This window comes from Protomyctophum parallelum, assembly GCF_964188405.1.
Source record: "Protomyctophum parallelum genome assembly, chromosome: 20".
NCBI classification, from domain to species: domain Eukaryota; kingdom Metazoa; phylum Chordata; class Actinopteri; order Myctophiformes; family Myctophidae; genus Protomyctophum; species Protomyctophum parallelum.
In genome coordinates, this window is record NC_139718.1 from 9,867,141 (window position 1) to 9,891,375 (window position 24,235).

At 47.7% G+C, this 24,235-nt stretch overlaps 1 protein-coding gene across 5 annotated transcripts in view; it reads right to left on the reverse strand.

Moving 5' to 3' along the window:
* Window positions 1-24,235, reverse strand: part of kidins220a (kinase D-interacting substrate 220a) — a 100,060-nt gene that overhangs the window by 23,072 nt on the left and 52,753 nt on the right. For all 5 annotated transcript variants that reach the window (XM_083791997.1, XM_083791996.1, XM_083791995.1 and 2 more), the window contains 2 exons: window positions 3,576-3,754; window positions 296-531 (listed from right to left, as the gene is read on the reverse strand). In XM_083791997.1, coding sequence (XP_083648123.1) covers window positions 296-531; window positions 3,576-3,754 — 415 coding nt within the window. The remainder of the gene's footprint in view (window positions 1-295; window positions 532-3,575; window positions 3,755-24,235) is intronic.

Below are 24,235 nucleotides of genomic sequence, written 5' to 3' on the forward strand. Positions count from 1 at the left end.
CGGTTGTAGAAGGGGTGCTGGGGGCCCGTCATGTATGTCTGTCTGTCTGTCTCACCCGGTTGTAGAAGGGGTGCTGGGGGCCCGTCATGTATGTCTGTCTGTCTGTCTGTCTGTCTCACCCGGTTGTAGAAGGGGTGCTGGGGGCCCGTCATGTCTGTCTGTCTGTGTGTCTGTCTGTGTGTCTGCCTGTCTGTCTGTCTCACCCTGTTGTAGAAGGGGTGCTGCGGGCCCGTCATGTCTGTCTGTCTGTGTGTCTGTCTGTGTGTCTGCCTGTCTGTCTGTCTGTCTGTCTCACCCGGTTGTAGAAGGGGTGCTGGGGGCCCGTCATGCCGCTGAAGTAGGCGCTGTGCGGCTGCAGGGGAGGCGGCAGCACGCCGCCAGAGAAGGAGCCCGTAGGCGAGCAGGCCGAGGCGGCGGCGTGCTGGCCGCCGTAGCCCGACTGGGGGCGGGGCCCGCCCGCCGCCTCCTGCATGGGCAGCGTGGGATAGGTCAGGCCGCCCATGTTCATCTGCTCCCTGGCCGCGCGCACATCTGAAATTGAAAAAGAGAGAGAGAGAGAGAGAGAGAGAGAGAGAGAGAGAGACAGAGAGAGAGAGAGAAATGTTTTGATTTGTGATGCTGAGGGGGGAACAAGCCTTGGCCATGACTATAAAGACCTTTCAGATCCACCCACTCAGTGCAGATTCACGTCGTCATCATGTCTGCTGGGTTCAAACGGCAGATAATCTGTAGAGAATAATGCATGTCAAAAAAATGACGCGTTCTCTTTGATTCTCACGGCACGTTGGGGAATACGACAGGAAAGAACATGTCCTCTTAAGTCTCTCTTTTTATCTTTTGATACATTTTTTACAATTTCTCCCAAATTCTTTTATTCGCGAACGACAATTCCCCAATACTCCCATGTGGTCGTTCACGTCGTCGCCGCCGACCCCTAACGGGAGGGTGTGAACGACCACTCCGATACACGTCGTGACGTCAACCAGCCACTTCTCTGCACCTGAGCGGGAACGTCACTAGGGTTTGGGAGCCTTTAACCACGATAAACCATTAGAATTACTCGAGAGCATTTAAACTAATAGAGAACATCCCACGAACACTTTGTCCGATTGTTTTCCACCTATAAGCCAATTGTGCGCCGAGAAGAGCCGACCAGAGAACTAAGCTGCAAGCTTTTGGTAGCACCCACCCATCCACCCACCCACCCACCCACCCACCGCTCCCCTCCGACCCACCCATCCACCCACCCACCGCTCCCCTCCGACCCACCCACGCACCCACCCACCCACGGCTCCCCTCCGAATAAAACTTAAATAAGCCCTAGACGGGACAGCACAGAACAGTGTGGCTCTGTGTGGCCGGCCAGAGAAGCGAGGACCAGAAATGGGAGCAGGCACCAGCATGTCTCCTGGTTATAAAAGTGGCTTGCTGAATGACGGGGCCGAGTGAGACCCAATCCGGCCCGCTTGGAGAACACAATGGGAGCCTTATGATGTGAGTCAGGCCCGCTGGGTGGGTATCGCTGACAGCACTGCCCACACTGAGGACACACTGGGCACCGGGCGAGAGAGCACAGCCACTGGACTGGACCACGGGGAGAGAGAGAGAGAGAGAGAGAGAGAGGGAGGAGGGGACGGATGACTGGGCAGTAGTGTTGGTCACCATCCGGTCCCTGGGGGAACGTGTACGGAGGCGTGCACGTGTGCGGAGGCACGCACGCACACACACACACGCGCATACACACACATGCGCACACGCACGCAAGCACACTTGCGAATCACACTCGCACAAATAAACACGTTTATGCGAGTATTTATGCACCTACGCACATTTAGCCTCAAAGCCCTATATTTACAGGCTGGCCGTCTGCTTGCGAGCTTTGGTCAGCTGTGGCCGCTTTGACTAAACTTTGGCTCGACTGAACGGCCTTGGTGTGTGTCTGTGTGTGTGTGTGTGTGTGCGCGTATGTGCCTGTGTGTGTGTGTGTGTGTGTGCATACGTGCGTGCATGTGTGTGCGCACGTTTTCTGCGGTCACCTAACACGATGATGCAGCAGTATCACACTAGGTGTCATTGACACTCCTGTGTGCAGGGCAGGCTGGGCAGGCGCTGACGTGCTGGAACACAACAGTGCACAGCACTGTTAGGCCTGGCGGTGGTGACTCACTGGAGCATCCTTTACTGACCACACACTGACCACACACTGTCACGTCTCAGGCAGCAGTGGACCCAACATTGGCATCGGGGGAGGGAGACAGTCATTAAACAAGCGCCCACGACAGTTGAAACTGCCGCGACCTTATTATTATTTAGGGCTGACGGACAAATTGTTCGCTTTCCATATAGTACACAGTGGGGCGATTTGAGGAGCAGTCGCCACTTCTGCAATGTTTTTGTTTTGAGTAATGCAACTGCCACAGTGGGTTGGCTCTGAATTCAACTAATCACACAGACAACAGCCCTCTATCTATGTCATTGTGTTGTAAGTCCATGACCCTATTGGGTGATTTATACTCATAAACACATTGGTGTTGCGTGCCGAAAATAGCCGATCTACAAGCTCATGTGTGTATAAATCAAACCTTTTGTCCATACCAACCAAACATTATATTAATCCCAAATCATGAATTTTGTGGGGACATTTACTAGTTTACATTGTTCAAATAAACTCTCAAGTCATGACATGACTTAAGACATAACAAATTAACAATTTAGATTAAAGGACAACTTTAGTTTTTTTCAACCAAGGTTCACGTTTTAGGTTGTTATTAGAGAAACTAAAAGGTGAGTGTTAATTTTCTTTCATTTGCTGCTTTCTTTCGTTTTAGGGATTTTAGCAGTTTTTGACAGGGGGGCGGGGGCATTCGAGCATGGGGCTAAATATGTATTTTTTAACACAATTTTATGGTGATTTATTTTTTTATGGTTTACTATAGTCCTAATAAACGCCAGGAAATTACATCTGGCCACAAAAGATCACGGGATCTATTGAATGTGACAAACTGACATATTGAGCCTATACACACAGTATAAGCCTTCCTTCCTATAAGCCCTTAAAGTATGCAAACACAACAATCTTTTACATCATAAAATTGTAAATATAAGACCGGGCCTTTCTTTGGCGATTTTTGTTTGGTGACTGGCAAGGTCATATCTACAGACACATTGAGCCTTTTCAGAAAGATGCCATGCTTCAGATTAGTTGAAGGCTTCAATGATGCTGTTGAATGATGTGTATTTTGTGTATTATGTAGTGTGTGTGTGTGTGGTAATGGTAGTATGACAAGTAGTAGTATGTCATCAATGTGCTATCTTTTTTCTCCTCTGTGTTAATAAGCATGTGCAGCAGTTGTATCTGGTTTGACCGCAATGTAACCGTCTTCTGATCAGTGTTTGGAACTTTATGTGTGTGTGTGTGTGTGTGTGTGTGTGTGTGTGTGTGCGTGCGCGTGCGTGTGTGCGTGTGTGCGTGTGCAATGCATGTATGTAATGCCGGTGTATGCATGTGTTATTAAGTTATCACAACATCAACTCAATGCGAGTGTGACAGGGGGACGAGGACAAGTGTAACGGACCTGCGATGATCTCCCTGAGTTTGGGGTCCAGGTTGACGGTGCAGGGGAGGAACAGCTCCACGTCCCGGGCCGTGAGGACGGGCGTCCTGGAGGACAGGAACACCTCGAAGCTGCGGATGTCTCCGTCGATCTCCAGCAGGGGCTCCACGTCCTTGGTGGCGGGGATGTTCTTGGAGATTCTTAATAATGGGAGGAAATGGGGGAGAGAGTTAGAAGTAGCCTGGGGTCCACCTATGCTTTCTGTGGCATAGGCAGGGAGAATCTAAACGCAGCTGTGCGACATGAGACTAATTAGTTGGAGCGACAGAGAGAGAGAGGAGTGTGTGTGTGTGTACGTGTGTGCGTCAATTTAACCCATTTTGACCTGAGATCAGATTAAAAAAATGTCTTCTACATCCTGACAGTTTTCTGAAAAAGCTATGTTTCTATGTCAGTGGTTCTTTGATTTTTCAAAAATAGCAGACCTACAAGCTCATAGCGTGCCACTCGGTGGCGCGCTATGAGCTTGTAGATCTGCTATGTTTCAATAGCTAAAGCATAGCATAATGCTAACACCAAAAGGGGTTAACAAAGGTGCAGACGATCAGAAATCAGCAGAGAGTGATCGACGTTTGCGCTACTCTATGCCGATTTGAAGTGGTCGACTCAGACCCAGACTTTTTCTTTTTCTCTCCCTGGAAATAAAAGCGTCTGGGTTTCTGAGTTAGAAGTGACACGGTTACATTATCTTAATAAAACGCAAGCGTGCCAGCGGGAAATGCACAAGAAACATCATGAATGCCACCATGTTTTGACTTGAGAATAGAAAATCGTTGATAATGCAAAAGCGTGACATTCTGACGAGAATAGAAAAAAGAGGAAATAGCGAGTGGTTGTTGAGATGGCAGATACATATCTATGGGTGCGTGGGGGGGGGGGGGTACACAACGGTCATCATCAACATGAGAGCAGAGAGATAAGTGGATTTGGAGAAGGGCAGATAGAGAAATGTAGGGGAGGATGTTAGGGAACAGATAGAGCGAGGGATGTTATCTTTTCTCAGCAGAGGAGGAAACCTGAGAAAGATGACAATCAGAGTCATTTAGCTAAAGCAGCAGACGGAGGGGGGAAGCGCGTCATGAGCTGCTGCCGCAACAGTTTAGGGGCAACGTTTGTTATCCTCTGAGTAAACAGGCCACGTTTAGACATGGTTCCATCATGTCGCGTTGTTTATAGTCTTTTTCTCTCCAAACAGCAGAAAACACAACATTCATTACATATTAACTGTACAAAATGATGTGAGAGAGAGAAAAAAAACACTCAATAACTTAACCATATATAATGTGTAGCCTAATGTTAGCTTGAAAGATGTTGTCCAACTGCGGAAACTTTAAATACACGCAATGGTTCCGTTGAGCTTTTCCTTACTTAAGGCCAGAAAAAGTATCTTAAAGGACCACTTCACCACTTTTCAACCCATCTTCATATAATAGGTCCTCACTAATAATCATGATAAAATGGCACGATTTTTTTCTACTCAGTCTGTGCCTCATAGGAGGGCTGTGGGCAGTTTAGAAACCGTCTTCCAGTGACATCATCATTAGGCAGATTATTCTTTAAACAAAAATGTTTAGATTTTCATTATCGTGAGAACGATGGCTTCCATTTTCGATTTGCAACTTTTCAGGACTAGAAAGCCTTCAGTTTCTATTAGCTTGTATTCCCCAACGATGATGTATAAAGGGAATAAACTTAAATAAAGGAACACTGCATTGCATTGCGACTGCTTTCAGGTCATGTACTTTTTAATCGTTTTCCTCTGTTAGATTGGCAATACAGATACAGCAACAAGAAACGCTAGTGTTTTCAGACTAACACACAAATCATCTAATTTGAGTACAGTAGTGGGTCTTGCTTGAAGTGATTGGCGTCAACATGTTTTGGGACAGGAAATTCAATTTCAGCCACACAGGGTTGAAGAAGGAAATCTCCATCAGGGCCCGGTGGGACATTTGGCCAGATATATGAGGGGAACTAACCAGCCTGGCAGACAATCACTGGATCTACTTAATCCTATCATTCAGACATGAAAATATGAAACTGGGAGTTATTCACGACATGGGCCATTCATCAGCAGACTCTTATCAGATGGACGGGGGAGCTGAGAGCAGGCGTTTGTCCTTTTCATCATCTCCCTCCCCCCTCCAGTAACCTCCAATCATCTCCCTCCCCCTCCAGTCCCTCCAATCATCTCCCTCCTCCCCTCCAGTCCCTCCAATCATCTCCCTCCCCCCCTCCAGTCTCTCCAATCATCTCCCTCCCCCCCTCCAGTCCCTCCACTCTCTCTCTCTCTCTCTCTCTTCATCTCTCTCCATTGGTGGAAAAAGTACTCCATTGTTCTATACTTAAGTAAAAGTATCAACACTGCAATGTAGAACTACTCCGTTACAACTAAAGGCCTATTCATAGTCTGGATGTTCGGTGGTGAGCTGACCACCGGAGCTGAAATAACGTGGAGCGGTGGTGAGTAAAAACAGAGAGAAGGGCTGGAGCGGTGGCGGTGGTTTGCTCTTCACCGCGGCTCAGTGATGTCATGTTGTAGTTCGGTGGTCACCTCACCACCGAAAATCCAGACTATGTATGAGCCTTAAGTATAAGTCCGGAATTCAAAATGTAACCGAGTAAAAGTACAAAAGTACTGACATCCAAATGTACCTAAAGTACAAAAAGTACACTATGCAGTGTCCCTTTTAACGTTTTCAAATGTATACAAATATTTTGAAAATAGCTGATCTACAAGCTCACAATGCGTCACATCGCGACGCATTGTGAGCTTGTAGATCTGCTATTTTCAAAATGGCCGAAATGTATATAGGGCTGAAGTGTTCAATGTACGTTTTGTAATGATAATCAAAATCTACAAAGCAATTAGTAACTAAAGTTTTCAAATAAATGTAGTGGAGTAAAAGTACAATATTTGCCTCTGACATGTAGTGAAGATGTAGAAGTAAAAGTAGTGGATATTGCAAATACTCAAGTAAAGTACAAATGCCTCAAAATTGTACTCAAGTACTGTACTTAAGTACTGTACTTAAGTACTGCCAGTTCCTCTCTCTCTCTCCCTTCATCTCTCTCTCTCTCTCTCTCTCACAGGGTCCGTCCCAGTTCGGTCCGCACATCAATCCCAATAACCTTCCCTCCACTGCAACAACAATGCGTGCCTGTATTTCCCCACATCCCCATCTGCTGCTATGCTTTTGCGAATTCCGGGATTTCTAGCCGGGTATTTCCCCCACTCTGATCTGTTTTACTGGGCGAACAACGGCCGGCCTTTCTGTGGCTTGATTGGTTGATTAGCACCATCACCACCGTCCTCTGCATGTTTGCTTGCTAAGCCAAGGTGAGGTCAGCCTCTGGGCTGGGGGGCGATCAGTGTGTTGTTGCTGATCTGAGGTCAGCCTCTGGGCTGGGGGGGGGGCGATCAGTGTGTTGTTGCTGATCTGAGGTCAGCCTCTGGGCTGGGGGGGCGATCAGTGTGTTGTTGCTGATCTGAGGTCAGCCTCTGGGCTGGGGGGGGCGATCAGTGTGTTGTTGCTGATCTGAGGTCAGCCTCTGGGCTGGGGGGGCGATCAGTGTGTTGTTGCTGATCTGAGGTCAGCCTCTGGGCTGGGGGGGCGATCAGTGTGTTGTTGCTGATCTGAGGTCAGCCTCTGGGCTGGGGGTCGATCAGTGTGTTGTTGCTGATCTGAGGTCAGCCTCTGGGCTGGGGGGGGGCGATCAGTGTGTTGTTGCTGATCTGAGGTCAGCCTCTGGGCTGGGGGGGGCGATCAGTGTGTTGTTGCTGATCTGAGGTCAGCCTCTGGGCTGGGGGGGGCGATCAGTGTGTTGTTGCTGATCTGAGGTCAGCCTCTGGGCTGGGGGGGCGATCAGTGTGTTGTTGCTGATCTGAGGTCAGCCTCTGGGCTGGGGGGGGGGGGGGGGGCGATCAGTGTGTTGTTGCTGATCTGAGGTCAGCCTCTGGGCTGGGGGGCGATCAGTGTGTTGTTGCTGATCTGAGGTCAGCCTCTGGGCTGGGGGGGCGATCAGTGTGTTGTTGCTGATCTGAGGTCAGCCTCTGGGCTGGGGGGGCGATCAGTGTGTTGTTGCTGATCTGAGGTCAGCCTCTGGGCTGGGGGGCGTTCAGTGTGTTGTTGCTGATCAACTAGCAGCTATAGCTAAGATAATCTAGTTTACTGGCCGGCGAGCCGAAAATGGACCCAAACAGAATCCTGACACAATGAGGCTCAGATAACTGCAATGCACAGCTGGGGACGGCTCAGAGAACAATGGTGGAGACTTGTACACTTCTGAACCCATGCTGCCAACTCAAGACATTGGAGATTTCAGCGGATACATCGATAGGTACATGAACATTAATAACAGTGAAAGAAAAACAAAACATTGAAGACGTCACTGAGTATCTGTGTGTGATCCACAAATACGTTTTGTTAACATTACCCGGCTCTACCCTCATTAGGGATGGAGCTCGTTAATCTTTTATTGATAACGATCACCTTATCGATCAGGCTTATCGAGCCGGATTCTTATCGAGCCCACTATCGAGCATTTTCTATTATTTTGTGGAAAGACGGGAGACAAATTCTGAAAAGACAGTATATACATTCAAACAGGCAATTGACCTTTTTACCAATAAAATAATATTAACCCATTCTGACCGAGATCAGATTCTATAAACGTCTTCTACATCCTGACAGTTTTCTGATAAAGCTATGTTTCTATGTCAGTCGTTCTTCGATTTTTCAAAAATAGCAGACCTACAAGCTCGTATCGCGCCACTCGGTGGCGCGATATGAGCTTGTAGATCTGCTATTTTTAAATAGCTAAAGCACGACATGATGCGAACACCAAAATGGGTTCCCGTTCAGAATGGGTTAAAGGCCTGGGCCATGGCTCAGCGGTCCAGGCACCTTGGCTGGTAATCCAGTCTGGCAGTGTGCCGCGGGTTCGACTCCCGTTCCCGACGGCCTTTACTGCATGTCACCCCCCCCCATCTCTCTCCCCATTTCCTGTCAGCCTACTGTCTGTCCCTCCATAAATAAAGGCCACAAAAAAAAACATTTAAAAAAACATATATATTAAAGAAACTGTTAAACTTCAAAGTGTTATTTTGTTTACCCTGGCAGCGCTGGTTGGTAGATAGACTTCAATACACTTTTAGATCGACATATTTGTCCCAGCATGGGTGATTACATTTATTTCTTGATCGCCTCTTGCCATGATTGTTTGAACATGGGCCGCTATGCTCGATAACAGGCTTGATAAGCCCAAAACGTATTGATAACGGGTACTCGATAAGCTTGTTATCGGATTTTATCGGGTATCGGTTATCGAGCTCCATCCCTAACCCTCATACCACTGCTTCACCATCTTATTCGCTGTCCTGATGGTGGGAGCGCGTCACATCTCGGCAGAGACCGGCCGAAATGAAAGGACCGGCATGAGACCGGCCGAGATGGGTGGGAAAACCCACCCATCTCACCCATCGTACAACTAGGGTTGGGAACCTTTAGGATTTTAACGATTCCCTTTGAACGGTCTGATTCCTTCACAGTCCCTCATAGGACTGTAACTCTGAGAGGGTATAAATAAAACCCATAAGGGTCCATTTGGTTCCATTTGTACATTCTCAGAGTGAAATGTAAGCGTTTGAGAACCACTGGTATAGTGATTTGTATAGCAGACGTCAATCCAACATGCCATCTCTGACAGTGTGATTAAAAACAACGTTCCCAGAAAAATACCGATACCGATTCCAGACGGTTCTTCAATCTCGGACAGTTCCGACCGGGTCACAATCCTATACTTACAACCCAGACCAACCAACACGGCAGGCAGGCAGGCAGGCAGGCAGACAGACAGACAGACAGACAGACAGACAGGAGAGCGTAGCTGCTTGTGAGCGCATGCAGAGGACCGAGAGGCACAGCTGTGCTCCAGTGGACAAAGCCTCCTAGTGTGTGTTCTTCTAGGAACCTTTAACCAGACCCAAAAAGGTCAAGGAGGCTCCATAACTTGGCACACGGATGACCCCTCCTCCTCCTCCTCCTCCTCCTCCTCTCCTCCTCTCTCCCCCCCCCCCCCCCCCCTCCTCCTCCTCCTCCTCCTCGTCCGAATCCCCACCCAACTCACATGACCTCCGCTGGGGAGACTGGCAGGAAGGGGCCCGACAATGACACGCGTGCGCACACTGTACACACGCACGCACGCGCACACACACACACACACACACACACACACACACACACACACACTGTACACACGCACGCACGCACACACACACACACACACACACACACACACACACACACTGTACACACGCACACACATGCACGTTACAAGCTGAACTCCAAAAGACACACACATGTCCATGAAGAGAGACAGAAACAACAACTGTCCAATTATCCACAGCGGGGCAACACCTGTGAGACAGCCAGAATGGGCCAATTCATCAAGGGCTACAAATGAGGGAAAGTGTGCGTGTCCGCAGAGCGCACGTGATCCGTGTTCATGCAGCGGTGTGCGTCCGATTCCATTTTCCCATGAACTGCAACATTAACCCGTGTGCAGACCGTGTGAGAGAGAGAGAGAGAGAGGATCTGGTGCTGCTGTTTCCCCCGTTTCCAGCTGGATTACTGCTGTTTATTTGTGGGTCTATGGACACAGACCAACAGGAGCCAGTGACTCACGCACGCACGCACGCACGCACGCACGCACGCACACAGGGCACTTCCTCTCCCTATACTGAGAACACCCTTGAATATATTTTCTAAGGAATCAAAAGCCTTTTATAGTACAATCCAACATAGTACTCAGCCGAATGTTTTTACGAAGAAGGTGGTTCCTAAATTAGACCTGGATCAAATCTGAACGTCATAATTAGGAAGTTGCAACTGTACATGAACATAATTGCTGATGCAAAGTTAATTTAAATGTTTACATCAAAGCTCAGATAAGCACTTGATATTGTCAACGCTGTTTTGAATTAATTACATGATAAAAAAAGCAGCCTATATTCTCACTGCTTCGTTAAAGGGCCACGTCACCCCTTTTGCAAGGGCTGCTAGGGCTTCTGGGAAATTGAGGCCAATGCAAATGAATGGGGTACAATTCCTCATGGAGGCGGGTCTTGTGCTGCGGTCTTCCGGGCGCACCAAGATGGCGGTTGGTGCAATCGTTCATAACAAACGGAGGAAGCTTTTTTCGCCGGATTTTCACGGATCAAAAGCCCAAATAATTCAGCGTATGCTCTAAAGGTAATACAACAATCTCGGCAGCGTAGGATATTTGATTAAAATGCGGGTTACGCGTTTTATGGAGTCAAACTGTTAATGTTGTTTAGGACACAAGAAACACTTTCCTGGGGTGTAATATGTTTGTTGTCTCCACCAGCCGAAGGCATGGGGAGAGTATGTTTTGCACTCCGTCCGTCCGTCCGTGTGTCCGTGTGTCCGTGTGTCCGTCTGTGACCAGCTAATCTCAGCCACCGTTAACCCGGTCGATGCCAAATTTTGCACACACACTCCCTGGATGCCAACCATGAACCTCTGCCCCAAACTTTCCAGAACGGCCTGTTATAGCGCCACCAGGAGGCCGCTTTGTGCAAAACAGGTTTTTGCACAGCACACCTACAGATTTTGTCCAAACATCACGCAAATTGGTACACAGTCTCTCTAGAGCCATTCAACCAAACCGGTCTTTCATATTTCTCACACTCCATCCTGATTGGTTAAGATTGGCTTCCAAAGTTCACAGGAGTGCTCAGTTTCAAACAAAATGCTGCAAATCATGAACACATCGCGTGATTTCCGTGAAATTGTGCACCCACATTCCCACTAGGCCGAGGACAAAATGCCACATGAACAATTTCAACTCAGCCTCAAGGTGGCGCTATAACTGGCCGAAAAGTGTTTTTACCTCTAACTGCACGGATCTGTGGATAACCTGGTGGAGACCTGTGCCCGGAAGGGCACTTTTTCTAGTTTTTATATATTTTAGTCATGACGCCAAGTTCATGACCAAAAAGCTGTCATGAAAATGTGGTCTCGCTTCCTTCCTGAAAGTCACACCTTCATGCAGCCCCCCCCCCCCCCCCCCCCTCAGCACAAGGAGCTAGAGGGAAGTGCACTAAAGCATTATGGGCATTGTAGGAACTCAGTAATCCATTCAAGCACACAGACATAATTATTTTTCTAGCCATAGGGTGCAAAATTGAAATTGTGCTACTGTTATCTACTACAAATACTATTAACATTGAGTGACTGCAGTTTCTTCCAGCGGTGAATTGCTTTATGAGCTACTTTCTGTCAAGAAATTCCTTGCAGGTGATTTCTTTGTGTCGGAGTTTGGAAGTGGTTGCTTTTCAACGTCCTGCTGCCAACTGCATTGTGCAAATTCAAAACGGGTGGTACGCAGGGCCGTTGAGTGATATCCAACGAGCACTTCCAAACTACAACCCTTAACATGTCTACAGTTCATTTTTGAAACGAACACTTTTCAGATAGAAAGAGGATATAAATTCAAGCTTTTCGTACAGCTGAAATGTTGGTGAGTTTGACGTCGTTTAACAGGTTCACTGCCACCAGCTGGACGCAAATCCAACTTCTGACTGCCACAGTCTGTGGGGGCGATTTAGAGGTTGCGCACACAGCACAGAAACGGATGTTGTGGGCGTCCATCTTGTGCTAAATAAATAGTGTCAATGCTAGCGAGCTAAAATATAGCCATCCTTGCTCTAGAAAGCACCAATGTTTCCATCTAGACCACCGGATAATCAGCAAAGACCTCCGAACATCGCGCTAATTGACCAAACCATGGAGAGCTCCGTAGATTAGGAGTTATTCAGCCTTTAGTCTGCCTGTATAATGGGAGGTGGACAGCAGCGTGCATGCGCGATCCAGTCTAGGATCGATAAGGAAGGAAAGGCCGAGCCAAAATAATATTGAAAAAATAGAAATCAGCGATCCGGTTTGATATCAATAATAAAGCTAATCTGACGGAGCATTCCGACAGGAGCGGAAGGCTATTACATCTAAAGTCCTATCTAATTGTTCCTTATGGCGGAATGCTCCGCCATAAGGAACAATTAGATAGGACTTTTCCATTTGGATGTATGGGCTGTCAATGGAAATTTGCGGCTAGTTTACCACCCTGCTGGCAAGATGGCCACAGTCTGCATAAGGTCAATAATTGCTCTGGCGTGCTGCAATACCGCGCAAACACACGGCTACGCAGATGGCGGCCATCTTCCAAAGGCAACTATAGGGGCCTGGTGAGGAGAATGAGAAGAAGGCATTGATCACAGAGTCATATGCCCAGATAGAGAGATACACACACACAGGCATAGGTCCCCAGCTGGCCGGAGGACATGGTCAGCAGGTCGCACTGGCCACACTACCGGCCATTCCAGGACAATGAGAGAATGGCTTAAGGAGATTAGATCATTAGATATGGACCTGCGCCTGGATGACTAGAAGATATGTGCTTTTTTTAAAGACATGACTATAGAAAAGAATTATAGGATAAAAGGGCGGCTTGTTCAAAGGAAGGAGAGGAAGACGGAAGAGGAACTAATGAACTAACGAATTGCCTTAGCCTTCGCTGTGCCCTGCCAGCGTGTTTAGGTAACGTCGTTCATCTGCTGTTTAACAGACAACGGCAATATGTCCCCCCTGAGACTTTAACCACTTCAAGGGGACGTCTTTCCGAGTCAATTGATGATGAGTGGTTGGCGTGGGCATCGAGTAATTGATGCTAATCGCTTCTGACGCCATCAGCCATTCCTTCACAGTGTAGCATGATGAGTTAGGCGTGATGAACAAAGTCATTCTTATCAGCACATCAGTCACCGGGTTGACAAGATGGATGCTCTGGTTTCAGCGGCAGAGGAAGCCGGCGCGTTACTTTTTAACCCATTTTGGGCGGGAACCCCATTTTGGTGTTAGCATCATGTTATGCTTTAGCTATTGAAAAATAGCAGATCTACAAGCTCGTAGCGCGCCACCGAGTGGCGCGCTACGAGCCTGTAGGTCTGCTATTTTTGAAAAATCGTGAAAATGTGCCTGAAATCTTTGAATATATGTTCTTTCAGAGCGAGTTTTCAACTCAAATCTTTGCTACAGAGAGGGGTCCCTGGAACTACATATTTTCAGATGGGGGGTCAGCGGCCAATATATCATATATATTTGGGGTTCCTTGACATGAATATGTTTGAGAACAACCGACATAGAAACATGTTTTTTTTCCATAAAATATATTTTTTGAAATGTCGACGTCAGGCCCAAACGGGCTAAACAGATTGAGGACAAGCGTAGATAAAGTGCAGCAGGCCTCCCTGTAGCCGCTCCACCAACACAAAGGGCCCCATTGACGGGAGACCGGCGGCTTAACGCCGCGGCAGTAGCAGCCGCTTATAGAGCCCCGTCCGTACATAGTCATACAGTGTCTGTGAGGCCTTCTGAGCTCTTATCCAAATGCTAATAGGTCCCAAAGCCCACTGCAGCGCTGCAGGCCTTTCTTCTGCCTCTCAACCTCCCACACGCTGCAGCTGACTGACTGGAGGAGACGGGCAGAATTCATGTCTCTATCCCCTGTGAACTCCCCCAGAGCCGCCAGCCCGCCACCCCATCCCATCCCTCTCTCCGCTGGCTGCTGGATGTCTGAATGGAGCCACTTGACATGGCTTCACACAGCCAACCCTCTGTGCCACGGACGGAGGACGCCGTTTGGCCACAAAAGAGGTGCATGGCGGCTGTGCAGCCAAACCTCTCCGTAAAGGGGACCAGGAAAGAAAGACAGAGAGAGAGAGAGAGAGAGAGAGAGGGAAAGAGGGAACAGGAGAGCGAGTGAGAGAGACAGAGAGAGATTGGCTTATAAAAAAAGAGAATCGACGACAGATATATTGTCGGGGACCGGAACAGCGGCGCGTGGGCAAAGCTTCAGCCAACCCGGGGGCCAACACCCACAACAGGTTCATTGCATTCCTCTCACGGCCCCCCCGAGTCGTGTCGAAAGCTGCTTGGCACAACATGTCTGCCAGGCTGGGTGGGTGGGTGGCTGAACCCGAGGAGGCCCCTCTCTCCATGGGCACACAGCGGGCAGCAGACAGAGGGCCCGCAAGCTGGCGCGTATGGACTCGGGAGCATCAACACTGAGAGAGGTTATTGTTACGGAAGGGCTCTGCCAAGCCCTTATCCCCCCCCCCCACCCCACACCCGAAGGCAGAAAGGGAGAGCATGAATATGTTTTCACTTTAGACGACGCCATGTCCTGTGTCTACTTAACAAAACACACACACACACACACACACACACACACACACACAATTTGATTTGATTCAAATGCTTGGAGTTGCACATGCATCCTCCCCTCTCTCTCTCTTTCTGTCGCCTTCTGTGGCCTCCGGGTCACGCCACTGCCAACTGACACATCTCATGACATGTCTCTGGTTACCGTATACATTCGTGGCAGAGCTTTGGCCAGTAATTGCCATTCCTCCGTACTTAAAGCTGGACCTTTGCATCCCTGAGCGGACCGCAGAGACAAGCAGGCTAATGGGAAACACACTAGGCTGATAAAAAAAAAACCCAAGCGGCCTCTTGGTGAAACCGGGACGCTGCATTTCTCTGAAATGTTGATTAAACTCATGTGTGGCGCAAAAGACAGGGAAAAAAAAAGAATCCCGAACCACCCTGTTCCAGACCCCAAAAACCTTAGTTGAACCCTCCGTTCACAGCCACTAAAGCCCACGAGTTCTTGACGAATATCACAACGTGAAACCTCAAGAGCTCTAGTGATTTATGTGAGAGGGGTTTTTTTTTCTGAGTATTCTACGGGGCCGTAGTGGAGTCAGGAGAGATTAATGGCGATATCTGGAGCATCCCTGGACCGCGGCTACAGTTAGCGAGGGCTAAATGGTAATGGAAAGAGGCATTCTTGACATTAATTGAGCCGTGGAGAACGCACGGTTCGGCGTCCGGTCGTCCCAGCGACCGGCCGACATGACGCAGGGTTTTGGGGCAGGGCGGACGACCGCTTCGCTAAAAAGACGAGTCTGCTCGTCCTCTGGAGGGAAAACATGTTGGGATGCAGAGGATGTAATGGACCTTGTGGTCTAGTGTCATTAAGAGGCTGATCCTCCTGATTGTCAATGAGGCTGAAAAACAGCCTGGCCACTAATCCTCCAGTTAACTTTATTAAAAATATACTGCCTCATCAGAAATATGGATTGGGGGAAGGATGAGCAGTAATCGAAAGAGCAAGCGTGCATGAGAGAGAGAGAGAGAGAGAGAGAGAGAGAGAGAGAGAGAGAGAGAGAGAGAGAGAGAGAGAGAGGGAGAGAGGGCATAGTAAGAAACTGGGTGCCGATGATTGGAATCTGTGCTCCCCTGCACTTCATGTGTGAGTAAGAAGCAGAGAGCGAAGCCTTAAGCATGAGGCCGATTATCAGAGAACTTCCCCCAGAACATACACACCATGTCGTTCTAACGAAAGCCCAAGCATACAAATCTGATAGCTTAAAGAATCCTTAAGCTGTACAGTGGCTGGCTGCAGAGATCATGGGCAGAATTAAAAGCTGCTTTTAAAGCAGAAACGGGGAGGGGGAAAGAGGACTCAGTGATCCTTCATTCTGCCTGTATAGGCTAATTCCTCCGGCTCGCCTCTCCAGGGCCGTGCGAGAGAAAGAGAGGGCGTGCAAGAGAGAGAGAGAGAGCAGCATTTCCGGGAGCGCTTCTTGCTTTGCACACATCCTTTATCTCTACAGTCACCTCTTCCTGAAACAAAGAAACAAACGTGCGCGCACGCACACACACACACACACACACACACACACACACACACACACACACACAGGCGCACACACACACGTGCTGACCTCCATTGACCTTTGAGGACCCAGACTGGCACATCAAAGTGGCCGTCTGGGGCTTGCCGTGTGCCCGTATGTATGCATGCATGTACAATACATGCGTGCTCGCGTGCAACTGAAGATCAAGTGCGCCCAGGGCACTCTTTGTGGCTTTGAGACGAGTCTCAGTGCCCACTTAAAGGTCAGCCCCCCCCCCCTCCCTCCTCCCATCCCCCCCACAATGCTATTTATAACCTGCCTGCCACCTTCTACCACCACCAAGGCACAAGTCACATCAGCACACACACACACACACACACACACACACACACAGCAAAGGCCCTCCATTGTGAATCCCCACACGCTTCTAATCTCTACTTCTTCATCTTCTATGGTGGCACAATGGCACAGATACCTGAACAAAAAGGAGGACTTTCTTGTTGCCTAGATATTACTTTCACAATCTCTTCCGTCAGTCACGCCGCATCCTCCAGTATTTCACCGTTTCCCTCATAATAGCTTGCTCTCTCTCTCTCTCTCTCTCTCTCTCTCTCATAGACACATGCGCCGAAAACAAATGGAAGTTTACTTCCTTTATTGGTCATTTTCTGTTGCCTGCATAACGTCGTCACATCATCATTTAAAAGTAATTTCAGCTTGTCATCACTAATGGAACGTCTACACTACTAGCGGCTCCCAGAGGTATGATAAAGGCTTGTAGATCATTCTAAATGATTCACTGTGCTTTGTAAAAAGAAGCCTTTTCCTCTCCTCTCCCCCCCCCCCCCCCCCCCCAAAAAAAAGAAATGGAAAAGGAGCCAGAGTCTAGTTCTCTTGTTTCAGACCAATTAGCTTAATCCTTCAACCTCGGCTTATGAGCAGCAATGAAAAGGCTTTAAGGATTTGCAAACAAAGAATGCTACATGACGTTCGCTTTGACCTCGAAGGGTCCTTGTGCACGTACGTGTGCGTGCGTGCGCACACACACACACACACACAAATGGCTGCCCACTCCCACCTGTATATGCCTTGGCGGTTGTTTTTGTTTTTGACCGTTCGGAGCTGCTCAGTGGGAGTTTGGTGGTGGAGCTGGCTGAGTCTGATTCCTACTTTAGTCACCACAGCCAAACACCTGAGGGATGGAGGGTCGAGTGTGTGGGCCGCACGCACACGCACACACACACACACACACACACACACACACACACACAGTGTGACAGATGGGTAGGATGGGACCAGCGGCACCAGGACCACTCCCACTGTATAAATATGGCCATGTGAGAGCCAGGAGCGGATGTGTGTGTGTGTGTGTGTGTGTGTGTGTGTGTGTGTGTGTGTGTGTGTGTGTGTGTGTGTGTGTGTGTGAGATCAGAGCGCGCCACCTGGACACAGTCCCACCTCAGCTCTGAGCGGCCGCATCATCACCTGAGGCTTTCAGAACGCACACACCTGAGTCGCCGCCAAGATCGGATCCTGTGACGGTATCGCTGTGCGGCGGACCGCTGCAGACTTATGGTCCGATCCGCGCTGGAATTCCAAAGCGCCCGTAATTCCTTCACCTCAGTTTACCCCTGAGGGCCTGCGCGGCCCTGCCTCCTCCTCGCCTCTCCTCCTCCTTCTGCGATGGCTGCAACTCCCTTCACTCCTCCTCCTCCTCTGTGGTTGCTTCCCTCCTCCTCCTCCTCCTCTCCTCCTCTGTAACCTATGTGGTTGCTTCCCTCCTCCTCCTCCTCCTCTGTGGTTGCTTCCCTCCTCCTCCTCTAACCCTGTCGCTCCTTCCCTCCTCCTCCTCCTCCTCCTCTAACCCTGTCGCTCCTTCCCTCCTCCTCCTCCTCCTCCTCTAACCCTGTCGCTCCTTCCCTCCTCCCCTCTCTAACCTAGGCTTGTCACAATTTATTACATAATCGTCATTTGAGATAATCGCAATTATTTTGTCATTTTGTCAACGGGTCACTTTGTGGCGCGTTTGTGGCGTAAGCCCATTTCAACTATTTATTTTACAGTATAGAACCTGCTAGTAATGCCTTCAGTTATATCTGCCCTGTGCACTTTTTTTTATTACGAAGCCTAGAACATAACGTTCCAGTGTCCGATGCCAGAAACACGATTAAATCTTTAATCGCAATTATTTGTGAACTTAAATGTGTAATGGTGACAGCCCTACTCGTTCTATCACTCCTCCCCTCTCTAAGTGTGTGTGTGTGTGTGTGTTCCACTGCAACGCCTCTCTGTCCTCGTCTCATCCCAGTCACAACTGCTTCTCTCTCGTTTTTAAATCAAGACCAGAGGCCGATTTTACACATTTTCGTGCCAAAGACCCACAAAATGATATGTTTTTAAATTCTCTCTCTCTCTCTCTCTCCATCCTATCTGGAGATCAGTCAGGTTTCGTCAGCGACACACAGTCTGTAAACCCAATGAGGAAGCCATCTCCTACGAGGGACAGTGCCTCCCGAGCTCTATCGGGAGAGAAAATAGATGGCCTTGCACCAGCTTTACAATTCACACACGCTTTAGGGCCTCTTGGCAAACGGCGTCGCATTGAGCCATCGAATTACCACTTCTAGTCCCGTCTCTTCCACCAGAAAATGCCTCCTGGAGGGGTTTAGCGGAGGGACAAAAGGCTCCCTCAGTGGAGGGAGATAGCCAGAGGGAAAAGCCCTCCATAGCATTTGCAGCATTCGTAACGTGGAATCTCGACAAGTGGCCAACGTGATAATGATGACGTGTTAATACTAATGGGCAACGAGAAAAGACTTCTCGTTCTCAAGGGCAGAGGAAGATCAAAAGTAATCTCCGTGAGTGACGAAATGGATCTCTCCCTTTCATGGCGGCGCATGTTTAAGGGCTTATTAGAGGATTTCTCATGAAAGGGAATCGGGACGATTGTGCTGTGGAATGGCACACTTCATCTCGACACGTAATTGAGACCAAATTGCAATAATTGTGCCAATTACAGTAATCCTGAATGAAGAGTGTCATCTTAATGCTTCAGTGTAGGATAGAAGAGACTCTCTAATTAGGGCTGAGTGCGTTGCTGCTGTGCGCGTTACTCGTCTCCAGTGTCATTAGTTAAAAAGTTTACAATATTGAAAAGTGAACAATCAGTACCTATATTTTTTTAGTTAGGTATCAAAGTATCAATACTGTATAATATAGAAATACTCTGTTACAAGTGAAAGTCTGGAATTCAGAACGTACCTGAGTAAAAGTACAAAAATACCAAAAGTAGACAGTACTCTTATTATGCAGAAGGTCAAGCTTGTAGATCGGCTATTTTCAAATGGGCAAAATGCATATGGTAATAATATCCAAAAATCTACAAACTAACTAAAGTTTTCAAATAAATGTAGTGGAGTAAAAGTACAATATTTGGATCCGTAATTGGAAATACTCAAGTAAAGTACAAATACCTCAACATTTTACTTACGTTAAGTAACATGTACATGTACCTACTCAGTTACCTTCCACCACTGTGAACGATCATACACTGCTAATTGTTCAAAGTAACATCATAATAAGCAGAAAGTGTTACCGACAACTCCAACGGAAGAGAGAAAGTAAAAGAGAAGACATGAACTCTGTAGATAGCAGATCTACAAGCTCATAGCACGCCACCGAGTGGCGCGCTACGAGCTTGTAGGTCTGCTATATTTTGAGTGTTTTGGAGAAATGCAGACAGACCAATGAGATGCGGCTACAGCTGCCACAAGCCAGCGCACTGAAATAGTGAGCGGATGCATAAACCATTCAGACCCGACGTCGAAATTAAAAAATCAAAAAAAATTTGGGGCACATTTTAACGATTTTTCAAAAATAGCAGCTGCTTTTGTTCAATAGCTAAATTATAACATGTTTAAAACACCAAAAGGGGTTCCCGCCCAAAATGGGATAATGCAAATAGGCAATGTGACAGGTACTGCACAGTGCAAGAACATTGAGGGCTAAGAAAAGATACAACAGAAGCATAGAAACTATTTCTCCAAGTATGTCTGTCTCTGCTGCGTTCTGTCTGTTGTGCTGCGCATGAATGTGTGTGTGTGTGTGTGTGTGTGTGTGTGTGTGTGTGTGTGTGTGAGAGCACACAAGGACACACGTTTGTCGAACACACAGGCTGCATCTTGGGGTCTGATTAATTACACTGATTCTCAGAGGAGTGGGGGGTGACATATGTTCCTGCACTGGTGTGAGAGCTAGTCTAGGTGTGTGTGTGTGTGTGTGTGTGTGTGTGTGTGTGTGTGTGTGTGTGTGTGCGCGCGCGCACGTGGGCACCACATGTGCCAGTTTTATGTGTGATTTCAGGTGGTATATGTGCATTGTGTGTGTGTGTGTGTGTGTGTGTGTGTGTGTGCGCGCGTTCATGCATGCATGGCCACAACATGTGCCAGTTTTATGTGTGATTTCAGGTGGTGTATGTGCATTGTGTGTGTCTGTGTACAGGTTCAAGTTTGCATTGGTGCACGTATGCTTTCAAGTGTGTGTGTGTGTGTGTGTGCGTGAGCAGATTCAGGTGTGGTGCCAGGAACACACTGGTGCGTGCGGGCAGGGGCATCCTGGCACAGACAGGGCACCAGATGTCAGAGCAGAGCGGGACCAGGAACTTTGCTCGGTGGACCATCAACACTTTCCCCCTTTCTGAAAATGAGATCTATGGACTTTTCAGAAAGAAAGAAGAAGCCTTTCGCAGGGACTCGGGACGCCGCTCGACCGCCCTCCTCCTCACATCACATTCTTTGAGCTGACATTAACCCATTTTGGGATGGAACCCATTTAGCATTATGTTATGCTTTATAGCTATTGAAAAATAGCAGATCTACAAGCTCATAGCGCGCCACCGAGTGGCGCGCTACGAGCTTGTAGGTCTGCTATTTTTGAAAAATCGAAGAACGACTGACATAGAAACATGGCTTTTTCAGAAAACTGTCAGGATGTAGAAGACATTTTTTGAATCTGATCTCAGGTCAAAATGGGTTAAAAAGTACCATAACAAAATGGGGATATTTCATATTTTATCAGAAGCCGTCTCTTTGCTGAATGGCGATTCTCAAAGCAGAAACATGGAGTATACTGTATAAACTCACAAGGCAAGCATGTTGACGTGGAAATACTGTAGCGCGCAGCTTACAAAGGAACAACGGGGACAGTAAGAACATGTGTTCTTTTAAATGTATGTCCTTTTTCCACACCATTTTTGCATTACAAATTATGAACAAATATAACAATGACTGCACCACCAAAGCAGGGAGAGGTGTCGTTGATTCCTGGGAGAATGAGAAGCTGCAGATCACGTTGTTTAAAACAAGATACAATCCCCGTGGGCTCTGAATTCAATTTGCCAACACGGTATAATGAGCAATATTCAATGCACAAAGAATCTGGGTTGGTATAAATTTGAGAGCCATAAATATGTCCAAAACGCTTCTCGCTTGTTTTCTTTTCAAATTTCTACTAAGTGCGTTAGGCAGGCTCGGGTGCTGGCTCACTGCTCGAGGTGTAATTTAGTAGTTTTCACTGCAGAACTAGTGAGACAAACACGTTAACCGTACTCTGTGTGCAAGCGAGTGTGTGCGTGTGTGTGTGTGTGTGTGTGTGTGTGTGTGTGTGTGTGTGTGTGTGTTTGTGTGTGTGTGTGAGAGAGAGAGAGTTAAGAGTGTGTTTTGTGTGTGAGAGCTTTATTGATTGGAGCCAATGTCCCCTTAACCGATTCTGGTCTGGAACCCCTTCTGGTGTTTTAACTAAGCATTATATTATACTTTAGCTATTGAAAAATAGCAGATCTACAAGCTCATAGCGCGCCACTCAAGGTCTGCTATTTTTGAAATATCGTGAAAATGTGACGCAAATCATACGTTTTTCTGAAAACCGTCATGATTTAGAAGACATTTTGTAGAATCTGGAATCAGGTCGAAACGGGTTAAAACACATTGGCATCTTTGTTTCATAGTCTCTCCCTCGGTCGCCCGGCTTCAGCAGGCCTGGGCAGGCCCGCTCCGACCGTTAATGACATGGCCGAGGTTATTAACCGATTACACACATTCTCTATCAGATTAAGAAGCTGGGCTGAACCGGCCCGACTCCAGGCTGCGGGAATTATACTCTCTCTCTCGCGCGCTCCTGTCGTCGTGTCCCACGATGGCACTTCACAGCCTTCACACACACGCATGCCGCTGCCGGGCAAAATTTGCTAAAAACAGCTTTTAGCCATTTTGGCGTCGCGTGCATGTCTGTGCGCGAGCAATGGAGAAGATTGGGGGTGGGGTGGGGGGTGGGGGGGGGTTCCATAATCGTTTTGGGAAGCGAGGTGCACACACTGTTGTTTTGATGGAGGTGTTTTGTCTTAGTGATTTTAAATAACACGTGCTGGTAAAATATATATATAAATTTAGTTGAACACAGGTTGTAAATTGAGGAGTTTGAATTTCCTCTGAGCAGGTTAAGAAAATGCATCAGCCAGGGCAACCAATTGTCTCAGAATAAATGTAGAAAGCTTACAAGGCAATTGTTTATCGATTTCCCCTATCACATTCTGTCCATCTCTCCTTCTTTCTCTCTCTCTACCAACCAATCACATTCTGTCCATCTCTCCTTCTTTCTCTCTACCAACCAATCACATTCTGTCCATCTCTCCTTCTCTCTCTCTACCAACCAATCACATTCTGTCCATCTCTCCTTCTTTCTCTCTCTCTACCAACCAATCACATTCTGTCCATCTCTCCTTCTTTCTCTCTACCAACCAATCACATTCTGTCCATCTCTCCTTCTCTCTCTCTACCAACCAATCACATTCTGTCCATCACTCCTTCTTTCTCTCTCTCAACCAACCAATCACATTCTGTCCATCACTCCTTCTTTCTCTCTCTACCAACCAATCACATTCTGTCCATCACTCCTTCTTTCTCTCTCTCCAACCAATCACATTCTGTCCATCTCTCCTTCTTTCTCTCTACCAACCAATCACATTCTGTCCATCTCTCCTTCTCTCTCTCTACCAACCAATCACATTCTGTCCATCTCTCCTTCTTTCTCTCTCTCTACCAACCAATCACATTCTGTCCATCTCTCCTTCTTTCTCTCTCTCTACCAACCAATCACATTATGTCCATCTCTCCTTCTTTCTCTCTCTCTACCAACCAATCACATTCTGTCCATCTCTCCTTCTTTCTCTCTACCAACCAATCACATTCTGTCCATCACTCCTTCTTTCTCTCTCTACCAACCAATCACATTCTGTCCATCACTCCTTCTTTCTCTCTCTCTACCAACCAATCACATTCTGTCCATCACTCCTTCTTTCTCTCTCTACCAACCAATCACATTCTGTCCATCTCTCCTTCTTTCTCTCTACCAACCAATCACATTCTGTCCATCTCTCCTTCTTTCTCTCTACCAACCAATCAAATTTTGTCCATCTCTCCTTCTTTCTCTCTCTACCAACCAATCACATTCTGTCCATCTCTCCTTCTTTCTCTCTACCAACCAATCACATTCTGTCCATCTCTCCTTCTCTCTCTCTACCAACCAATCACATTCTGTCCATCACTCCTTCTTTCTCTCTCTCAACCAACCAATCACATTCTGTCCATCACTCCTTCTTTCTCTCTCTACCAACCAATCACATTCTGTCCATCTCTCCTTCTTTCTCTCTACCAACCAATCACATTCTGTCCATCTCTCCTTCTCTCTCTCTACCAACCAATCACATTCTGTCCATCACTCCTTCTTTCTCTCTCTCAACCAACCAATCACATTCTGTCCATCACTCCTTCTTTCTCTCTCT